Source organism: Octopus bimaculoides, chromosome 11 (assembly GCF_046866305.1).
Source record: "Octopus bimaculoides isolate indiv1 chromosome 11, ASM4686630v1, whole genome shotgun sequence".
Classification (NCBI taxonomy): domain Eukaryota; kingdom Metazoa; phylum Mollusca; class Cephalopoda; order Octopoda; family Octopodidae; genus Octopus; species Octopus bimaculoides.
The window spans coordinates 61957799-61972368 of NC_142938.1; the positions used below are offsets into that span (position 1 = coordinate 61957799).

A 14570-nucleotide genomic window follows, 5' to 3' on the forward strand; every position below is an offset into this window, starting at 1 on the left:
TTCCTGTACTTTTTTTTTTTAAAACAAAAATTGAATTCCAATTTGTCCACTAAATTTTGTTTCCTGTTCGTTAAAAATTTATGTGTTTTTTCTTACGTAAAAATTATTATTAATTAGAAGAGCACAAGATTGTATTTGTAACAGTTTTCTGCTGGGTCATATTCCAGATATATCCAAGATTGGAAAAGTGCCATTTAATACATGTGCAAAAAAATATAATACTTCCATTATTCAATTCTGAGAGATTTTATAGATGCATTTCACCAATTTAGATGTATCTCTGAACAGCTGCTGGTATTTCTATCTGAATATTTTCAGAGTGTGCACTCTATCAAATTACCTTGTTTCTTTCAGTTAGAACTGTACTCTGGAGTTGTGAAGTTGTCTGTTTATATTTACATTTCCTTTATCAGGCAACTATGTTCACTTTTACTTTATGTTAAGAACAAATCATCTGAGAGTCTAAAACTAAACCATCAACTTTCCCTTACACTGGTGAATTGCATTTGTTATGAACACAGGTTGTCTATAGGGAGGAGATTGTTTTCCAATAAAGAAAACAACATTGGTCGGATATTCACATTCATATCCGCCAGAATGTATTGAAAGTGAATAGATACATTGTTTATTTTCTTGCTGTTGTGTGCACCCCATGAATTATTATGTTTGGCAGATTTGATTGCTGATTTCTATAAACAAGAGCCTGTAATCTTGTTAGATTAATTTGTCCAGGGGTAGCTTTGACTGAAGAAACACACACAGTAAGGTTGAAACACCTGGTATCTCAAAGTCCCCTTACACTGGTGAATCACGTGTGTGATGAGCAGGCATTATCCAAAGGGAGGAGATGTTATCATCGTCATCATTTAATGTCCATTTTCCATGCTGGATGATTCGAGAGAAGCTAGTAAGCCAGAGCTCTACACCAGACTCCATATGTCTGTTTTGGCATGGCTTCTACAGTTGGCTGTTGTTCTTCCTAATACTAGCAACTTACACAGGAGTGTACTGGGTGCTTTTTACCTAGCACTAAGCATAGGTGCTTTTTACATGGCACCAGCAAGGTCACCAAGTAGCTTGCAAGACAAAGACCTCCTAGCTGAGAGAGAGAGAGAGAGAGAGACCTTGATGGTGATGAAAAACAACAGCAGTCAGACATTCACATTTGAATTCTGCTAGCACATACTGGAAAGGAAGAGATACATCATTGTTTGGATTCTCACAGTTCTGTGTCCATTTTAATACCCAACAAAAGACATATATATATACATATATATATCTTTGTGTATATATATATATATATATATATATATATATATTTATATATATATATATACATAAAGCTTTCTTGGTTGTTATAACTTTTGCTGTTCCTGCAAGGTTTGATGAATATTTCAATTTGCAGTAGAACTTCTTACTCTGAGCCAATCATTTTCTCAATAATCACTAATGATGATTATGAACCCTTTCCTATAATAATCTTTTGAAATAATGAATGGCTTTCAATTACAACCACATGTTCTCAATATGTAGTTTTGTTCTTTAAACTCATGAGTGGAATGATTTTCCCATCTTTGTTCCTAGTTAGTTCTTCAAGTAAAAGTGCACCCACAAAGCATTGGGTACACTTTCTTTTAACTCTGGAAATGGTTTTATTATTCTAAACCAGTGGTTCTCAACCTTTTTTATGCCCCGCACCCCTGAGAACTTTTAATATGTTCTCGCACCCCTTAAAGTAATAATTTATATAAGAATAAAGGTGCCCGGGGCAATTGCTGTCTTTGATCCCCTATAAAACCAGCCCTGCTCGCACCCCTGGTTGGGAAATGCTGTTTTGAACTATCAGAGCAGAATTTTGTTTTGATTCCTGAAGAATTACTTCCTTAATGATTAAATAGTAGAGTTGTATGCTGTTCTTGTATTTCCAAATTCCTTCCTTGCTCATCATAAAATATATAGTTAGATAAAAGTTATAAAGTAAAGTTAATCTTTTATCATTTTCTTTTTATCTTGTTTCAATCATTAGACTGCGGCCATGCTGGGGCACTGCTTTGAAAAATTTTTAGTTGAATGAATCAAATCCATTCCTTTTTTTCTTTTTAAGCCTGATATTAGTATCTTTTGATATTAGTATCTATTAGTATCTTTTGCCGAACTGCTACGTTATGGGGGACATAAACACACCAACACCAATTGTCAAGTGGTAGTGGGGGACAAATACATACAAAGACTCACACACACACACACACACACACACACACACACACACACACACACACACACACACACACACACACACACACACAAATATATATATGGCAGGCTTCTTTCAGTTTCTTTCTACCAAATCCACTCGCAAGGCTTTGGTCAGCTGAGGCTGTATTAGAAGACACTTGCTCAAGGTGCCACACAGTGGGACTGAACTGAGAACCTTGAGGTTGGGAAGCAAGCTTCAAGACTTTGACATTTTCTAGTTAATTAGCTTTTAATTTAATTTTTTGTTTACTTTTGGGCGTATGTATTCTATTATAGCCCCAGGCAGAGCAATGCTTTTTGAGTGAATCTGATAAACAGAAACTCTGTGTGTGTGTACCCATCTTTGTATCTGTGTATGTATGCTCCCCACGCAGTACTTGATAACTGGTGTTGGTTTGTTTATGTTCCTGTTACTTAATGGTGGTTCCGCACAAAAGACCAATAGGATAAATATTAAATTTGAAAAATAAGCAATGGGTTTAATCTGTGTGATTGAAATCCTTCAAGGTAGTGTCCCAGTATGGTGACAATTTTGTGACTGAAACAAGTAAAAAACAAAAAAAGTATTCATTGTAGCAGGTTAACCCTTTTAATACCAACTCGCCTGAAACCACCTCTGGCTCTGTAGTACAAATGTCTTGTTTACCAAAGTTCTGAATTAGAATATTCCACCAAACCTAAGTCACAATTTATGTTCCTAACATTAGCTTAATGATAACTAATTCATTTTACTAAATCTGTTGTTATATTTAAAATTAATTAATAGAAAGGCGCAGGAGTGGCTGTGTAGTAAGTAGCTTGCTTACCAACCACATGGTTCCGGGTGCAGTCCCACTGCGTGGCACTTTGGGCAAGTGTCTTCTATTATAGCCTCGGGCCGACCAAAGCATTGTGAGTGGATTTGGTAGATGGAAACTGAAAGAAGCCCGTCGTATATATGTATATATGTATATGTATGTATGTCTGTGTTTGCCCCCCCCCCCCCCACATCGCATGACAACCGATGCTGGTGTGTTTACGTCCTCGTAACTTAGCGGTTCGGCAAAAGACACCGATAGAATAAGTACTAGGCTTACAAAGAATAAGTCCTGGGGTCGATTTGCTCGACTAAAGGCGGTGTTCCAACATTGTTGCAGTCAATTGACTGAAACAAGTAAAAGAGTAAAAGAGAAACACAAAGCATCTCAACAGAAACATGGTAATAAAGGGGTTAATTTATTGATAGGGAGTTAACTTTTTTCCCTTCTCTCCAATACCTCTTTCTCTTAGTCTTTCACTCCATCTCTACCTATCTCTTTCATGTGCATACAATTTCAGCATTCATTTTAACTGGAGCTTCTATATAACTTCAGTTAGTGCTGTGTGAATGAGTAAGAGTTGTATCTTGATGTTTATATATAGATATATAACTTGTTAAACTCCCTCACTCTTCTTAGCCTTGACTTTTGAAGTTTTCTCCTTCTCTGTGATACTAAACTTACACACAACTGCCAGTTCTCTCCTCCCCACACCCCCTGTTCAGATTGTAAGTCAACCATCAGCGCTACATTCCAAACAGCCTGCTACACACCTTAATTTCAGCATTTCTTATTGCCAGAGGCCACAGTAAAACACACTTGAGAATAGGGAACTTACACCTACAAATGGCAATGTTGATTTACTTAGAAAAAACATAGACAACTGTTCTACATCTACCATCTAGATCAGTACCTTTCAAACCTTTTCAACTATCACCCCTATCTTTTACTAACACTTTTTCAATGCCCCCTTTGCTATAATCTATCAAAATTAAATATACCACATGTATATATCCATATGTATGCACACAAAGACCAGATGCTTAACACTGCAGGTGCAGTGGCCATCTGTATTGCAGGGAAACATCCACAAATGTTGACATCTTTTAAATTATATTTTCATTTATTGTTTATAATTTATATGCAGGCACAAGCATGACTGTGGTTAAGAAGCTAGTTTTGCAACCACATGGTTTTGGGTTCAGTTCCACTGTGCTACTGCACTATAACCCAGCACTGACCAGTACCTTGTGAGTGATTTTGGTAGAGAGAAACTGTGTGGAAGCCTGTCATGTGCATGCATGTATGTGTCTGTATTTGTGTTTGTTCTCACCCCACCACTGACAGCCAATTCTGGTTTGTTTATGTCTCTGTAGCCTAGCAGTTTGGCAAAATGAGACTGATAGAATAAGTGCCAGAGTATTGGGGTCTCATGTGAATAAGTAAAGAAACAAAACTGAATATATACTACTTATGCATTTTTCTTTTTTACTTGTTGCAGTTACTGGATTTGTAGGCAGGCTGGGGTCACCACCCTGAAGGGTTTGGGGTGAACAAATTGACCCTTGTACTTACTTTTTAAGCTTGATACTTATTCTGTTAGGCTCTTTTACTGAACAGGAACAAATCAATACTAGATGTCAAGTGACACACACACACACCTTATTTGTGGGTTAAGAAGACTACCATTTGTTTCATGCTAATTCTTCTCAGCAATTATCAAGCCTGCCACTTGGGACATTGGTACTCGTTTCCGTCTTGTATCCTCTTCCTAGAAAGATACAAGTACCAATATCCTATGTGGTAGGCTTGGTAATCATTGACAATTCTCTTGGCATGAAACTAATGGTAACCTTGTTAATCCATAAATAAAATACAGGGTGGGCCAAAAGTCACGCAAAATTAGTTCAATACACTCCTGAATTGTCAAAGATATGCTTCAATTTTTCTAAAATTGTTCCTAACACTACACTGTTGGAGTGGTTGGCGTTAGGAAGGGCATCCAGCTGTAGAAACTCTACCAAATCAGATTGGAGCCTGGTGTAGCCATCTGGTTCACCAGTCCTCAGTCAAATCGTCCAACCCATGCTAGCATGGAAAGCAGACATTAAATGATGATGATGATGATGAATAAAATAAATAAAATAATGATGAATACATACATACTTGTACATGAACAAAATGAATAACAATAATAATAAAGTAATATAAATAAAATGTCGCCTGTAAAGACATGTCTGGTCATGTAGAAATATTACCTTACTTGGAAATAGGTGGGGTTTGACAACAGGAAGGACATCCAACTGTAGAAAATCCTCCTCAACAAATTCCATCTCAGCCATGTAAGCATGGAAAAGTGGATGTTGAAACAATGATGTTGATGTTGGTCTCTATTGGAAATGTAGTGTGTATATGTGTGTTAGGTTGAAGCTTCTTGCATGACTTTTCCATTTTTTGTGTAGCAGAACCCTTATGTCAACAGGTGCAGCAGGTTATATAAGGAACAGTTAGGGAGGCCTTTGTTTGTCTGAAGATAGTTGCTATTATTTCTCACTGACTGCTACGAGCAAAGGGCATTATTGGCTCTTTTATGTCTTACCATTTCTGCCTATCTTCTTACTTTCATCCTAACTTATGTCAACACAACCATAATCATTCTTAACCATTATTGTCGTTGTCTTCATTATTATCACCACCACTACCATCATCATTGCCATTACCATTATATCTGTCTTGTATGTTTTCGTACTATTAGTGTTTTAGTTTCCTTTGTACAATTAAACATAATTAATTATTATTGATGCATTTTAATTACAAGAGGAAACATACATTACAATTAAATGACTAATGCAAAAAAAAAAAAGGAATTTTTGATGAATTCTCTTAAAATAATTGGTAAAACTTTTTAAATTAGTGTTTTTTAATGTTTATAAAAAGAAAATTGTAATCCTTAAATTGTAATCCTTAAAACTTAATTCTACTATTTTATTGAAAGATTATAATTATGTGTATTTTTGTTTCTTTCAGCAGGCATTTGCTATGCTTTCTGACCTAAAGCAGAATCTGTTGCACCAAACTAAACATGGGGGCGAGAGACCAAAGCACTAGGAAAAGTCAGAGAAAAGTACGGAGATCCATTGAAGTGACGTCTCCCCCCAAAAGGAAGAATGACATTCGGATAGCAAGCAACAGAAAGAAGCAAGAACAATCAGACCAAGTAAAGGCAAGCAAGAAAGACAATGAAGAAGATAAACGAAAGAATGGCAATATCAAGTTGCAGAAGTTTCCAGTTAGATCTCGCAGACGTAAGGCAGATGCAGGTGCAGAGGAACAGAGTCCCCCCAGTGAGGGGTGTAGATCTGCATTTGCCAAGAGAGCCAGGCTTTCAGTGTCAGTTGAAGGAAAAGTAAAAGATAGTAAACCAAACAAACTCAATAGAACTGCTAAAGGCTGTGCTAAGGAATCTCCTGCATATAAAAATAAACAGAATAGTAAAGTAGGTAAAGACGTTAAGGAATCCAAAATAGTGTTGTGTAATAATTTATCTGTATCGTTAGAACAGTCTGTATTTAAAGAAAGTGAAAGCAAAAAATCTACGAGACATCTGAGAGGAGTTAAACAAAGCCGAGCAACAAAAATGGTTAGAACATTACCAGTAACAAGAAAGAGTAGTGCTGAGGCGAAAGCTTCGAAAGTAATCAAAAAGCCTAAGAGAAATGCTACAAAGGTAAAGAAAGACCTGAAAGAAAGCAAAAACTCCAAAGAAAATAAGGAACCTAATCTTAGTCAAGAGACAAGTAGTGCTGTCAATCACAACGAAGTCATGACTCAGTTACAAAGTACAAGTTTAACAAGTTCAACAGATGTGAAGTCTCCACAAAAAGCAAAGACTGTTTCAATCAGAAAGACCAAACTTCAGAGAGATTCGACAAAGAAACAATCAAAGGACATCTTTAAAAAACCTAAAGATGTTGATGGCAGTTTCAAACCTGTACTAGAAAGTAAGATAGCTAACGCCAATAAGGAAATTCTTAATAATGGTAAGGATGATGAAAGTTCTTCTGACAAGGATTTAGATGAAGTAATACATATTCCAGTCAAGCCTGTTCTAATTAATAACAATAGTGATAGTTCAGAAAAGACTGTTCTATGTAAGTTACCCATAAAAAAAGAAGATATCTCTGCAAATAGCAAAATAAAATCTCCAACTCAAAACCTTTCTAACAAAAGTACTTTTCAAAATACAAAAGCTGATCTTGCCAAGAATATCTCCACCATGCCGAAACCTAAGGGAAAAAGGACCTCCAAAACTCTGAAATCTGAAAAGCCTTGTAAAATGGTGAAAAAAACAGACGATAATAAGATTTCTGATGGAGCTAGTGAGATGATGAAAGTGATAGAAATCATCAAAGCAGAGGTGATGGAATCAATTGTAAATGATAAGAAACTAGAAAAGAGTCGTAAGGATGATCTTGCAGGGAAAGTCTCCAGTCAATGTAATAATTGTAAACGAGACTTTTGTAACAAAAGTTCTTTAACAAGACATATGAAAAAGTGCATGATTGTTGCTCAAGATCCACTTTTAAATAATATAGGTAACAAAGTAGAAAATGGAAGCACTAAGGAGTTATCTAGCAAAACTATTTCAGAAGAAAGTGCAAATGTTACTAAAAGCCAAAATAATTCAACTAATATCTCAAACTTACCTTTGTCTGGCAGTCTAGAACACGTGTTAGAAATAGTTCCAACTACAGAGACGAAAAATGTAAAAACTGCTAAACAACCATTAGAAGCTAGTACGGAAATGTTAAAGGTACCATTACATGCTACTAACTCTATCAACAATGATAGTGTGATAACAAAGGCATTTAATGCATCTGTTTCACTTGGTTCCATGACAGAAATGTCAGATATTTACAAAGAGACTACAGTTCAAACAGCTGCTGTTACTGTTGCCAATTCCATTGAACCCCTTAGCTCTGATACTCAGCTGAATGCTAACGTTAATGAAAATCATGCTGCAGTTGAAGAAGTGGACTTCACAAGTAAAATCTGTGATGAACCAGAAAAAAAATGTGCCAAGGAACAGGTAGGACAAGACAGTGACCTTTACAAAGCAGCAAATATAGATGCTGCCACTGCTGCTGTTGTAGCAGCTGTTGTTGCCAAAATAGGAATGGAAAATGGCACAGCTATATCGGTTGTAAAGCCAAAGCCCCATTTCTGTGAACATTGTGACTTTAAAACGGGGAAGCATTCTTTGCTAGCACGCCATGTGGAAACCCACGGCATCTTCATGTGTCTAAAGTGTAGGTTTGTTGGGGAAAACAAAGAAAACTGTGATGCTCACATGCGTGAATCCCATAAGAAGAAACGCAGTGCTAAACTTTGCAGGCAGTGCCGTAAATATATTGATACAGATGTAGTTTCAATGGAGAAACACAAGGAAGAATGCAGTATACGTATCTTAAACTGCAAAGAATGTAACAAGGTGTTTCGCTATGAATCATCGTTGAAAGTCCACATGGCAACCCACTACCCAGAACTGCCAAAACGATTCCATTGTATGGAATGTAGCTATCAATCTAATTACAAAGCAAACCTACAGAAGCACATGAAGAGTATCCATGAGTTTCGGGAAAAAAATGTGAAATGCTGTATCTGTGAAAAAATGTTTTTCTCTGAAGATAGTATGAAACGCCACCTAAAGGTCCATTCTGATGACAGACCTCATAAGTGTGACTTGTGTGGAAAGGCATTCAAGACTTTACCTGCTCTCAAGACTCACAGAGATGTCCATGAACCATCTCGGCCATTTCTCTGTGAGGTGCAAGGTTGTACAAAGGATTTTCGGACTGCACGTTTATTAAAAAACCATCGTGAAGAATACCACCAGCTGTCTCCGAAAAAATATCATTGTTCTAAAGAAGGCTGTCGCTTTTCTTTCTTCAAGCGAAGTCACTTAAGACGACATGAGATAACTCATACAGGTAAGATGTCCTTCTGTAATTATTCACTGAATATGTTTGTTTCTATTTTTTCCCTATAATAAACAAGAGGTGGGATCATAATGTATTGTGGTGTTTTTTTGAGTGGAATACTTACACAATTGCAGTATGTTTCTTCAGTAATATTTTAGCTGATGTAGGATCATCAGACACCAGCAAGTGATTTTGTGAGAGAAAGTCTAATACAGTGTGTGTGTGCACACACACACACACACACACACACTCTCTCCTGATCCTCTCATCTCTCACTGAAAAAACACAAATGCATGTATATACACTCACACATGCACAAGCACACACATACATACATTATATAAATACAGCCCCAATTTTAGCATCACATATACAAGAAATCAAGTTTGTAGAGCATTAATACTTTTGTTACCATATTTCTATTAAATTTGTCATTATGGTCTTTCGAACATAAATTAACATGGAATTTTCATGGACAGTTTTAATTTATATTACTTTAAACATGAAGTTTATATCATAGAACCAGAGGTGGTCTCAGGCAGGTTGGCATCAAAAGGGTTAAAGCATCTAATATAAGCACAACTTCACATAAAACCTGGGGTGATCTTTTTTATTTTTCTGGGTAAAGTGTATCCAGTATGCCATTAAATACAGTGTATATATATATATTTGTCTGTGGGTAAAGTTCAGACATGGCTAGGTCACAGCTATGATGGTGTGGTTAAGAAGTTTGCTTCACAATCATGTGGTTTTAGGATCAGTCCCACTGCATGGCACCTTGGGCTAGTATCATCTACTATAGCCACTGGTCGGCCAAAGCCTTGTGAGAGGATTTGGGGGACAGAAACTGATAGAAGCTTATGTACGTATATGTATGTATATGAGGTGGAGTATGTGTGTGTTTGTGTCTCCTCATCCTCACATCGCATAGTAGTTGTAAACAAGTGTCACCATCATACAAGCAGTGTCATTTGTTTCTAATCTTCCATGAAAACATGAAAAATCTTACCTTGCTTGGAAAGCAACAGGAAAAGTTATCCAGCTGTAGAAAATTTGTCCCAACAAATTCTGACTGATCTTTGCACCCTGGAAAAGTGGACATTGACCTTTTAGCATTTGGATTACTTTGTCAAATGTGATTCTTATTTATTCACTTTGTTTTGAATTAATCATGCATTATCTTGGAGCTTTGAAAGTTTGATGACCTATTAGTTTATTTTTAGAATAACATTGTAGATAGGCATGAGAAGCTAAACCTGGTAGGTTTAAATATAAAATAGGTAGAATATTTGGGCTGAATATTCTACCTGTTTTATGTAACTGACCATCTAGCTGTCATCATCATCACTGTTCAATGTCCGTTTTTCATGCTGGCATGGGTTGGACGGTTTGACGGGCTGGCTCGGCAAGAAGACTGCACCAAGCTTCACTGTTTGTTTTGGCAGAGTTTTTACGGTTGAATGCCCTTCCTAACACCAACCACCTTACAGAGTGGACTGAGTGCTTTTTACGTGACACCAGCACTGGTGAGGTCTGTTTTACAATGGTGTTTACAGCTGGATGTGGACTGGATGCACCAGCACTGGCGGAATCACGAAGCAACTTCCAAGACATAGATCCTTTGAGAAGTGGTGAGGCATTGGAAGGGCCCAAATATTTTACCTGTTTTATGTTCAAACCTGCCAGATCCAGCTTCTCACAAGTGATGATGATGATGATGGTAATACATACTACAGATATCTTTTGTTGTAATGCTAAATGTATCTGCAAATCGCAAAAAGTACCCAATACTTTTGATGGTAGAATCTATTAGTAGTTTTGTTTCAATTAGTTCTAACTTGTAAGATGTTTTGTCTGAAAATCAGTACAGCTGTACCCACTCTCTTCATGGCATAAAATGTAAACTGCATCACAATTTATACTCTGAAGAGTCTGGATACAGTTGTGCTGATCTCCAGAGGAAACCTTTTAGCAAGCTGTAAGTAACTAATAATACCCCACCTCCAACACGCACACAAACACAATATGCAAATACACACATACACACAACACACATGTATGACAAAACTCAAGTGCAACCCATGTTAGAATAACTGCCATACACCTATGATAGTGCTTATTGCTACTACTCAGACACAGACATCCTAGACTGCATCCAGAAGAATACCATTTAGTTGTTTTGATTGAAGGAGGTAAAGATTAGCACTGTTAAACTACGGGGCTTTGATGCTTGAGTAGCATTGCTGGTATGAAGTGGTAGAATATTAAGCTTGTAAACATTTTTTATTCAGGGGACATAATCAGTACTGGTATTATCGCCAGGCCCAGCATAATTATCAGACTTAATATCTGTTACTTGTAATAACAATTCCTTGTATATTTTTTTAAGTGGGAGGAGACATGAGATTATTTGAGACTTATGATTTTTTTTTTTTTTTTACAAACTATTATTATTAGTATTGTTGTATCATCAAAATATTGGATGTTTGGATTTGCTTGTCAAATTTTTTAAATATTTTTCTTGAACCCTACAATTCACAAGGCAGGTTACCCAGTTTCCATGATACATAAATGAACCAAAATCACAGCATTCACCTTGAACAGGATGTCAGACTATTGCAGTGTTTAAGGCCAGCAATTTTGATGGGGAGAGGACAAGACAATGACATCGACCCCTTTCCCATACTACACTGGTACCTTATTTTATCAATCCCAAAGGGATGAAGAAGGGCAAAGCTGCCCTCATTGAGATTTGAATTCAGAACATAAAGAACCAATATCAAATACTGTTAAGCATTTTGTCTGGTGTGCTAATAATTCTACCTGCTTGCTACCTTATGTCAAATGCCTATCCAGGAAACTCCCCCCCCCAAAAAAAAATCCTGCCCATCTCCTCTCCCATGGGCCTCTCTTAATTACAGGTGAAGGATTTTTTAAGGAGTTGGATAAAAAATTCTTTTTTCCTATCAGAATACAATGAATTCATTGCAAGTGAGAGGTATCAACTATCTTAGATTATTTAGCATAAGTGAAATGAAATGATGATTGCTTGCTCTCTCTGTATTGGTTTCAAATTTTGGCACAAGGCCAGCAAGTTAGGGTAGGAGTAAATCGATTACACTGACCCATGTGTTCCACTGGTGCTTATTTTATAGACCCCTGAAAGGATGAAAGGCAAAGTTGGTCTTAGTAGAACTTGAACTCAGAACATAAAAGTCAGATGAAATGCTGCTAAGCATTTTTCCCAGCATGCTAACGATTCTGCTGCCTCACCCTGCTGTCTATATATTCATGTGCGACCTACTTGTTATACAGAGCACTGTGTAGAACATTAGGGTGGAGCGAAAAATGCCACTTTCGAAATTGGTAACCAAGAATCAATATTTTGTTGCAAATTAGGATTAAAAGAAAGGTGTATAAAGAATTTTGCGGTTAAATATTCTTTATAGGCTCCACAACTCAATTGAAAATTTTAAAAATTGCTTTTTTGGTTGAATTTTGGATTTCATGGATTATAAGTTGTAACTGATACATTATTCTGAATAGCAGAATGTGAAACAGTAAATATAGTATCCTTAGGAGGTTGCCTACTAAATTTCAATACAATTGACTAATATCTTGAATTTCCACATTGACTACAAAGAGAATGAGAGTGTAAACTTCTCTCCAGTGCTGCTATGGATGTACGTCAAATGTGTGTGACATATTCTGCTTTGTACCTTGACTTTATGCTATTCTATTAAAATTGATGATCATGTTAAATTTAGTGTTGTTTACATTTAGTGATGACCCATAAGCCAGTAATGTGCCAAGATATTAAATGCCCAATATTTGGTGCTTCATGTGATCTTTTGCCAACTCACAAGGACATTCTAAAATGTGTTTTATTTGAACGAGAAAAACAAAAGAATGTAGTTAAGAAAGATCCTTCAATTAAGCAAATTGTCAAAATTGTAGCAGAAAAGATAAATCATTTTTAGCAAAAGGCATCTGTTCCTTGTCTTACGATTGAGTCAGTTAAGCCAAAAATCTTAAACTTTTATATAAAGTACCAAGCATTACTAAAATCTCTGAAAAATAGAAAAAATGTACTATCGTTTCAAACAAAGTATAATGTGTTTAAAAACAGTGCAACAAAAGATTTATTTGACATTTCCTGTTGCAAGTGCAACACCTTTAAAAACTGCAGTTGTAGTAGAGACAAAAATGTACCACAGAAAGAACAAGATTTTTTACAGGATCAATGGACAAATAGAAAAATGACCATTGGTGGAATAGATCAAGCAGTATATAAACAGAATGTTCAGAGGATGATTAGAAAGGATCGGCCAGATCAGTCATCCTTCTACATCAGCAAAGGAAAGTTTAAGATTTTCGGTTTAACTGACTCAATCGTAACACAAGAGATGGATGCCTTTTGCCAAAGAAAAATTATCTTTTCTGCTATGAACTTGACAATTTGTTTAATTTATTTTAATGTCTATGTAATCTAGACCTCATGTAACACATATATTTGGTTACCTGATATTAAAAATAATAAAGAAAACAAAGTCGAAAAGTCTACTTATTCCACATAATTTCGAAATTTCATGTGTGTTGCGGAGCCTGAAGATATAAATTTTAGAGCTTGAGATTTAAACATTTATTTTTAAAGGATTTCACAAAAGAAAATCAATTTGTAACAACGAATGTAAAAAATAAAATGAGGAATGGCAACTGTGTTATAAATTGATTTTTTGCTCATTATTCAAAATTTTAAGTGGGCTGCAGAGCCTGAAGATGTAAATTTAAGAACTTCAGATTTTAACACAGTTGTTTTTAAAGGATTTCACAATAAAAAATATATTCTTGAAAACATATTTCAAAAATCTGTGTAAAAAGTATCTTTTTTCACCCCACCCTAGTATACATATCAAGATCTTCAATCAATGTGTATTCCAACCATGACCATCCTACCGTTTTAGGAGAACACATAAGCACACCATTCAATGTGTTTACCCCTTCTTTTACTAACCAAGGTCAGGGATATTATAGGGAGATTTGGCTGCTATTTCTAGCAGGTCAAGTGATCTCAAAGGGATATAAAACAAGATGTTTATATCATTATTTATCTATTGTTTCAGACTGTGACCATGCTGGAGTACCACCTTGAAGGGTTTTAGTCAAACACATTGACCCTAGTATTTATATTTTAAATTTGCTACTTTTTCCATCTGTCTCTTTTGCTGAACTGCTAAGATAGGGGAACATAAACAAACCAACACTGGTTATCAAGCAGTGTGCAAGTGTACTCTTGGAGTGGTTGGCATTAGGAAGGGCACCCACCATAGAAACCATGCTATATCAGATTAGAACCTGCTACAGCTTATCAGTTTCAGTCAAACCATCTAACCCATGCCAGCATGGAGAACAGATGCTAAATGAGGATGGGCTTTCACACATTTTCATGTCTCCAAAATTCACTCCCAAAGCACTAGTCAACCTGGGGCTATAGTAGAAGACACTTGTTTAAGGTGCCATGCTGTGGGACTGAACC

General features: G+C 36.2%; 1 protein-coding gene across 9 annotated transcripts in view; it reads left to right on the top strand.

Annotated features, from left to right (window-relative positions):
* Positions 1-14570, top strand: part of LOC106879599 (uncharacterized) — a 216518-nt gene that overhangs the window by 193395 nt on the left and 8553 nt on the right. For 6 of the 9 annotated variants that reach the window (XM_014929243.3, XM_014929241.3, XM_014929240.3 and 3 more), the window contains one exon: positions 6081-9043. In XM_014929243.3, the coding sequence (XP_014784729.1) occupies positions 6136-9043 (2908 nt within the window). In that variant the 5' untranslated portion in view covers positions 6081-6135. The remainder of the gene's footprint in view (positions 1-6080; positions 9044-14570) is intronic. The other 3 variants (XM_052971874.2, XM_089360197.1, XM_089360196.1) reach the window with 1 other exon arrangement.